Source organism: Cystoisospora suis (genome assembly GCF_002600585.1).
Source record: "Cystoisospora suis strain Wien I chromosome Unknown contig_5980, whole genome shotgun sequence".
Classification (NCBI taxonomy): Eukaryota; Apicomplexa; class Conoidasida; order Eucoccidiorida; family Sarcocystidae; genus Cystoisospora; species Cystoisospora suis.
Genome location: NW_027158769.1, coordinates 1 through 8,604, shown reverse-complemented (window position 1 = coordinate 8,604; position 8,604 = coordinate 1). Strand labels below are relative to the sequence as shown.

Here is an 8,604-nt window from a genome sequence, read left to right as displayed (position 1 = left end):
CGAGGCCTACTACTCATGTGGCTGCGAAGTGTAGAAATCCAACCCTACTCTGAAGAGAGAAAGACTGTCTACTTATGTGTCTAAAAGATAGCTCTACACGATGTATTCACATACATCTATAGGTACTCACTCCCGTGACCGATCACTCTAGACTCTAATGACGTGTGAACCTCTTCTCGCCCGGGGCATATGTATATTGTTCGTGTCTTAGATGCAGATCTGCATTGTGCTTCATCTTCCACTCAATGAACATTACTTCACTTTTCTACTGCCCTCGTTCCCCGCCGTACCCGAGTAGAAGAGGACGTCATGTGTAACGATATGCACCTAACCATGCACGTATAGAGATACACATATATAGATATATATATGCATATATCACGTAAGAGTCTGTATTACGAAGCGCACGATGAGGAAACGTCTTCAGTTCAGTCTTCTTGTTCGGCTATTTGATACCTTCATCTGGAATGGCCAGTCTGATGACTCCCTGGTGCTATTTCCTGTATATCTCCTCTACATACGTATACACATAACTAAGGAAGTCGCTACTCTGAGAGACACATACCCATTGTCTTCTGTACAGTCTCGGAATACCTCTCGTCTCGGATTTGTACGTATACAAACATACATAGATAGAGAGATAAAAGCATCGTCATGACCATGCTGACCACTGAAATCGATGTCTTCAAGATTCTCTCTACTCCTCAGAAACCCGCCCGCTCTCATATTTACGCCCTTCTTACCAAGAGGAAGCATGCGCTTCGTGTTCGTGTTGAAGTACCGAGTTGATCCATTAAACGTTTGAGAAGACATGCAATGGACGGAGCATCCCACTGTTCGGCTGCCTCGGCAGGATCGTAGAGACGCAGGGCACATATAGCCCATGCTAGTCGCTGTTAAGAGACAGCAGAGGAAGAAAACCATCCAACATAGTCAATACTCAAGAGTATAAATACACATGTATGTATAAAAATATGTACGCACGTAGCTGTGGACATGTACGTACGTATCTTTTCATTTTGTATGAGTATACCTATACGTGTGTATGCTATGTGTCTATACATATATACGATGTACGTGTATACCTGGGCGTTCTACGTGTTACACTATGTAACTAAATATGCATGTCTATTCGATATAGAAGCGGTAACTGACTGCGCTACAAAGACGGGATAATAAGATGCTGCTTATGCGTGCTTATACGAATTCCATATACCTCCAAGACGATCGACACACAAATCTCCTATACACCAATACGCTCACTAGGACTACAATTACTACCAGGGCGCATGTGGAAGCAAAGCACTGAGTTGGACAGAAGAGACGAGTAGTAGTGTATGTACTGCTCTCCTCTATTGATACCCCTGTCAAGCACTTCCTTTCTCTGACTTCAAGACGGGAGAAAGAAAGACATGAAAGAAAGAAGAAAGCTGGTGACTTACACACTTATCATCAGCTCCGAAATTTCGCTCGCGATCAACAGTCCCCATTGTCGAGGCCATTAGCTTAGTCAAAATTCCAAGATGCTCTTCTGAGGAGAAGCAGCAGGAGTAGGAAATATATCATAGAATATACGGGTACGCGTGGCAGGGCAGCGGTGTACGCATAGGCAACCATCATGTATGCACAGTGCAGAAAGTTTAATGAGGCAGCCATACTCTACAGAGAGAGTCGGGGGGATACAAATATACATGCGGATTGTTGCCCAGCACGACGGCTTACACATCAACGACGAGTGGAGCTGTGTGAGAAATCTCTTAACTGGACGCCTTGAGCTTCGTACTTCCAGTCTGATAAGAACATGCTTCAAAGAATCGCTGCTAGTTATGCCTGGGGCGTATTAATCACCTCCGCAGATACAGCCGGTGTGTCGGGCAGCCTTGCCAGTTCACGCGGTTCACCCCGAACATTCCTCACACATATAGTAAAGAGAAGAAAGAATAGCAAGCAGCTACAGATGTATGGCAGCCTTCAGAGATTACCGTGTATGACTACAAAGCTAGAACGAGCGATGCAGTAGTTACTATATCGGGCCCTTCCTTACTTGCGGATATGCCTGTAAGAGCATTAGCGAACATAAGCTGAGCGAAGCCCGTTGGATGGAGCATGCGGTCGCTGGAGTCAGCTCTGATGTGACGCTTAACTAGCACTTGATTCTGGAACAGCATCGCTTCCTCGCCTGAATAGAAGACAGGGGACAAGGAGGGTAGTGAGACCATTGAATAGACATATAGTAGAAAGTATAGAAGACTAGGTTTCCTCAGTGATGTTGTCGTATGGTAGCCAACACAGCACACTCATGTCAGACAGTGCGAAACCTGCATATATGAGGTGACTCAGGAGACGAGTGTATATTTATACAAAACAACAGAGTCCTATAGACCCTGTCGTAGTAGGTCCCGCTAAGCATGCACGGACTAGAGAACGGGTGTTACTCGAGACTATACGTAGGTATGTATGTATTACCCTCAGGGGGGACACTTCCGTGAAGACCTGCTTTTTGAGTCAAACCGAAGTGGAAAGGGGGAAGCTAAAAAACGTATGTAGAAACAAGGGGGTGTATGTACACTGCAACTACGGAAGATGTGGACACAGCACATACACGCATACACTTGCAGTACCGAGGAATTCGAAGAGGGTGGAAGGCCTCCTTTCTATGATCCTCACAATACTTCTCTGTAGTCTCCGTCTCTCCGTCGCTCTCTTTCCTCTCTTCCTCGCCACGTTCCTCTCCCCTATCCTCCATTCTTCGAGCTACGCCTCGAAAGTCATCCAGCAGTCTAATGCGGTGCAGAGGAGAGAATTTTAGAGACTAGGCCTATATTGACTCCTGTGATACCCATGTTCACGCGACACCGAGGCCACGAAACTGCCCACCCCCCGAACCCCCTCGGATCCGAATTCAAGAAATCTCTGTTCTGCTTACGCATGCAGCGAAGGAACGCCAGAGCTCTGAAACATCGTACCGCCAGTTCAGTTCTCATCCTGCAATATACATTACAGAAGCACACCTCGTAAAGCCCCCAAGTGGACATACACGTCAGGAGACAAGTCATGCATATAACTACACTGTTGCGTATTGAGATGAGATCCATCTGCCTGTCTCTCTTCTTGTGAATTTCGGACACTGCTCCGCAAATCCACTAGACTTGACCTACCCTGGCTCGAGAACAATCCGTCTTCCCCTCTCAACAGTAACCAAAAATAGATACAACACGTGTATACCCCTCGTATGTGTGGCAGCTGTGTACGTAGGAAGTATAGCTCTCTTCATACATACATTCACCAGGGCCACCTCTATACAGCAGGCAGTCCAGCTCAACTCCTCACAACGGCGCGTGCTCTCACTCTTTCAAAATACATACTACTCCTATTATACGCCCTCCCTCTTTTTCATCTGGAGACCTTACTCTCGGAGCATTCGAGCTATTAAGCGCGAAGACTGGAATCCAATGAAGCGGCACTGACGACCCGGTCGGATGGTAGTAGAGCAGTTATCTAGCAGATGTGCAAGTGCTGTGAAAGCGCCGTGTGGACTCGTCCCTGCTACTTCACTCGGAGTGAGACGTCGCCCTACCACTGAAGAAAGAAAGAAAGAAANNAGAGAAAGAAATGCTTTACGAAGCGTTTGGAAAACAGAAAAAGAGAGGAAGAAAGACTACGGTAACTATGACAATCGGCGTGGAGAAAGACAAGGAATCTAGAAGCAAGAAAAACAGCTTCGGTTCACGTGTATGAACGAAGCTCTACGAGTCTCTATGGAGAGCCAATTGTTCGGCGGTCTCAACGTGCTGAGAAATATATCTAAGAGATTTAAGATTCCCTGGAGAAACCCGTTCAAGACTGACACACAAGGGCGGATAGTTAGCGGCTATACGGCTGGGAGTAGCACCGTCTTCAGAAAGAGATCACAGCAAGATTTTTGTCTTTCCCATCTAGGAATGAAGGGAAGGTGCGCTATCCACAAACGCGGTGTGAATTGCAGAGACGCCTACCCACCGAAGGAGTCGATCCAGTGTATACTCACGCGCGCATCTATGTATCTATCTACCAGTCTACAGGTAGATGCATGTACATAAGATATGTACCTCCGAGTGTGCTGCGGGTAGTTTGTACGTAGAGAAAGAACTGCCTTCTCATAGCCGTCGATCACGTCAGATGACAGGCGAACACGAACTTGCACGATTGCTTGTCCCACACTCCTCTTGTACACTTCAGAGAAACAGCAGCACCAGCATGAAGACAATAGAAATGATACAGACACCTACTCTCTGGTGGTGATAAGCCACACAGCACCCATGCACTTCCACCCCCCCCCCCNNCCCCCCTTTCCCTCTTGATCACCTTTCTCCTATTCAGTGACTTACAATCTGTCGCCTCCCGGAACGTCTGTCGGCCAATCAGCCCTCTATCGTGAAGACTTAAGAGTCCGATATAGGCATGAATCGCATAGTCAACTCGACTCTGGCCTCCGGCAGCTAGAAAGACCTCAGCAAGCTTCTCCCATGCTTTCCTCGCTTCTTCTGTAGATACAGTGACTTCCTTAGCACCTCTATATAACGCAACGGATGAATTCGATGAGGAGGATGACGACGACATATCACCTTCATGTGTCATTCCAGAGGAGGGAGTATTTGATTTCCCTGAGTTATTGTGACTACGAGGCTCGAGGATGGTTAGAGATGCGCCAGATCCCTTGGGTCCGATGCCTACTAATCTTAGGGCTTGCATCGTCATGAGAATCCCCCCTGGTGTATTTTGCAGATCGATTCTTGAGATGCCAAGAGCCTCTTGAGTCGCCATCGCCCCAATAATAGGTCCTAACTCTGCAAAGAGACGGGTACGTGGAAGCTGTCTGGTAGCAGGATTCTCTCGATACATCAGGGATGCTAAGAATAGTAAGGTACGTGCTCTGTCCAGTAGATTCGCACCTCTTACTCTCGCTCCCCCTCTTCCTGCCATACTATTACTATTATTGTCTCCGTGGTTGAGATTGTTAGGATTCATGATAGACGACTGATTTCTGGACCTTGAGGAAGAGTGTGAAGTGGCCATAAGATCCATTGAGGCGTCATTGACGGCGAAAGCATATCTCATATTATGTACAAATCGTATGAGTTCGTCTACATGTTCTCTGGCTTCAAAGGAATCTACGCCGCCATTCTGATTCTCATGGTATCCATTCGCATGGTCTTGAGGAGAGGAATTGTTGAAGGAAGATGACTGACGGAAAGGAAGTTGATTCGATTCTCTCATATGTTCTTGCCATCTCTTTAAGACATACCACCAATCAATCGATCGCATGCGATCGCGTAGATCAGGTCCATTGACGAGACGTAGTAAAGCAATCGCACCACCCCCTTTCAAGGCTGATTCGAATAGAGCTCCTCTTTGGCCTAGTCTCAACTGGATCGCAGCTTCCAAGCGTGACTTCTCTGAGGTCCCTGTGGTCGAGGCAGTTGACAGATCTGGTCGAGGGGGTGGATATACACCTCCAGGAGGCGGGGGTCCCCCTAGATGCTGTTGTTGATGTACAGGAGGCATCATCATGCCATGCTGTTGTGAAGGATACGGATAGTCACCCCCATACCCTTCGCCTCCTGGAGAAGACGAGGCTCCTGAATAAGGCGAGGGAGGACTATAATAGTTAGGAGTCCCTTGTGGGTGGGTCACGTGATGATGGTTCTCTTGATAGTTATAGGGACTATTGTTTGTATTCATGTTGTTGGGTGCTGTATAGCCACCCGGATGCATATATGAAGGAGATGACGACGAGGGTGGATATGTGTAATCCGTCTTATGATACGGAGACATATAAGTGTTATCTGATGATAAGAATTCCCCACTTCCTGATCGTTGATCTACCATCATATGATTCCCCTCATTCATGCTATCTCCCCCAGTCCCATGGTAATGATGATCTCCAGCATATGATCCTCCTCCGGGCCTACCATAGCCACCAGGCATAGATGCTGATGAAGGAGCTTGGTGTCCTGTCCCCCCTCCTGGAGCTGAAGAATACTCATAGGAAGACGGTGGTGTATAATTTCCTCCTTGTTGAGAGGGATGCTGATGATGCATCGACGGCGTCGATGATACTCCCCCTGGTGCCATCATTATACCGGTGCCGTTATAGCCTTGTTGTCGTCTATAATCCATTGGATCATTGTGCTTATGATGAAGGTCCATTCGATTCTCACTACTACTATTGTCTGGAGAATTGTATGCAGAAGGTGGAGTATTACTACTGAGAATAGAAGAATAAGAATAAGGAGATGAGGAAGCACCGCTGTTATTCTCATCGGAAAGGACAGAGTGATTACTATTCCCGTTGAGATGCTGATTTGCCATAGGCGTACTTCCATACATCGGATTCAGTGTAGATGATGAACTGAAGTATCTCATCTGTACATACCCTCGATCTAAAGGAATGAAGTACCCCGAGCGCACATCTCCTACCATGACAGGTAAGAGGCTACTCGCTGCTGAAGGGTAACACAAGGAGAATGGCTGGGGGATAGGATTATTGTCAAGAGCTGATGATGCACTGGATGAGAACAATGGATGAGAGACAAAAGATGAGGATGACGAGAGTGAAGACGAAGAAGAGGATGGAGAGACACTTGAAGAAGAAGACGATGATGTCATAGGAGGTGTTGTAGCACTAGAGAACCCATTTGATCCTCCTCCTGGGTATAAAAAGAAAGACGGAAATGAGCTACTACTCGTCCCTGGGCTTGTCGAGGGACGTTGAAGGACAGGGCTTCCGGCTGCGCTTCCTGTAGCTGAGGAGACACCTGCCCCTGATAATGATGTGATCGGTGAAACCCCCGTAGGGGGTGTCGATGGTGCGACTGCTGAAAAGACCGGGGGAGGAGGGAACGGACGGCCTGATGATGCCGCTGTCCCAGCTGAGCGGCGCTGAGCCGCCTTAGATAGATTCGGGGCTACAAGGACTCTCATCTTGACGCACCTTATATGTCTATCGCGTAAACATATGCGCAATCAGTTCTCTCCTTACTCTCTTAGGGATGTACACCCGATAGAAATACATACATAGATACATAGTAGAAACATGAGAGACGTTTCTCTATGCCTTACTCTTGCATTCTCATGAGTACTGCAGCAACTGCTACAGCTGATGCTATACACCTCGTTCTTTCTCTCCCTAGGCGGCTGTCCCTAGTGCGGCCTCGTCCTCCGCTGGCCCCTTACGATGAAACCACAGCTGCGTCGCACCCACTTCCTAAGAAACGGTCTTCGTTTATAGGGATGTAGAGAGGAGAAGGAAAGAAAAGGGCGATGGGAAACGAGAGACACAAGAGAAAAGAAAAAGAGATGCACAGAGCATGAAGGAGGAAACCAACTCAGAAGGGAATGAAAGAAGGGAGGGAGATTTGGAGTGTAGCTGCTAGGAAAGGAGGGACGTGTCTGTGTTCTCCAGGTAGCTAGTCATCCGTCCAACCAGAATAACCTTTTGTCTAGTCTTGCTAAGCCCCGCCATTAACGTCACGCTGAAGCCTGCTCCTGGTGCTCTGTGTTCCGCTGTCTCGTTCTTTGCTCCTTTCATGAAAGAACAGAGAAGGAAATACATTGACGCCGAGGCTGGCGGAGAGAGCCGCGAGACGCAACACCGAAGGGCACGACGTGGAGCGCGAAGAAATCCTGGGACGAGACAGCACTTCCGACATGCACCCGACAAGAAATCTTTTTCTGGTCAGAGACACAGGCACAGTCTACACCTGGATGATACGAAAGAACTCCTAGATCCACGAAGGAAATGCCCACGTAACAGTTACAGCAGCTGCGGCTCCATAAATTCGAACAGGTTAGCTCTGATGAAGTATTGTACGACCACTCCAAGGAAAAACAGATCACGGCAAAGGTCTGGCCTTTGCCTTTCAAAGTCAAGCAAGTAAGGCACTCTCTCCCAGACGGAGACAGAAAAGAGAAGAAAGGAGCTTTTACAGAGATAATTGCGAAAAGCGCCGTTGGTCATTTCATCCCTCAGTTCTTCTACTAATCGTTTTTCGCTATATTCTTTCCGTCTCCCACTTCGCATCCCCACAACAGACAGCAGCATCGGACTCAGCTATCTCACTCCCGTTGGGGCTTTCTCCAGACATTCATGCGCATGCCCGGCCGGCTCCTCGGGGTTGAGATATGGTCCCCTCCTCATGCCGAAAAGAAAGGAAGAACGATACGTTTCCTCATCTCGCACCGGGTGAGAAAATCGGAGTTCTAGTCATTATTTTGATCCGGGATGCAACTCAATGTAGCAACAAACATAGGCAAAAAGTCATGTAGCTGTCTGATGGCCTTTCAATGAGGCGCCCGGAGCTCAGAGGCACGGATCTTGAAAAAGGGGGGCGTTCTTTTTGACGTAAATGTGTAGGGGACGAGAGCCTGCTGGTTCGGGTTCGTGGATATCCAGGGTGTCGTTGTTGGCAGCGAACGAGCTCTAACAACTCGGTGCTCCCCTCGTAGCAGGTCAAGTCCACTAGAGGTGGACGGCAACGAAGAGTAGTATACAAACGGTGATTGAGACCGAAGTATGACCAGCCGGTCTGTCATAAAACATAACTGTGCTGCCGCGTCGCTACT

At 47.9% G+C, this 8,604-nt stretch overlaps 1 protein-coding gene across 1 annotated transcript in view; it reads right to left on the bottom strand.

Moving 5' to 3' along the window:
- Positions 1 to 8,586, bottom strand: part of CSUI_009753 (uncharacterized protein) — a gene marked incomplete at its 3' end in the record, with an annotated part of 12,510 nt that extends 3,924 nt beyond the window's left edge. The window contains exons 1-6 of the mRNA XM_068069862.1: positions 4,368 to 8,586; positions 3,411 to 3,579; positions 2,927 to 2,985; positions 2,045 to 2,179; positions 1,443 to 1,531; positions 744 to 893 (exon numbers count right to left, since the gene is read on the bottom strand). Coding sequence (XP_067918162.1) covers positions 744 to 893; positions 1,443 to 1,531; positions 2,045 to 2,179; positions 2,927 to 2,985; positions 3,411 to 3,579; positions 4,368 to 6,963 — 3,198 coding nt within the window. The 5' untranslated portion in view covers positions 6,964 to 8,586. The remainder of the gene's footprint in view (positions 1 to 743; positions 894 to 1,442; positions 1,532 to 2,044; positions 2,180 to 2,926; positions 2,986 to 3,410; positions 3,580 to 4,367) is intronic.
- Between the last annotated feature and the right edge of the window lie 18 nt (positions 8,587 to 8,604).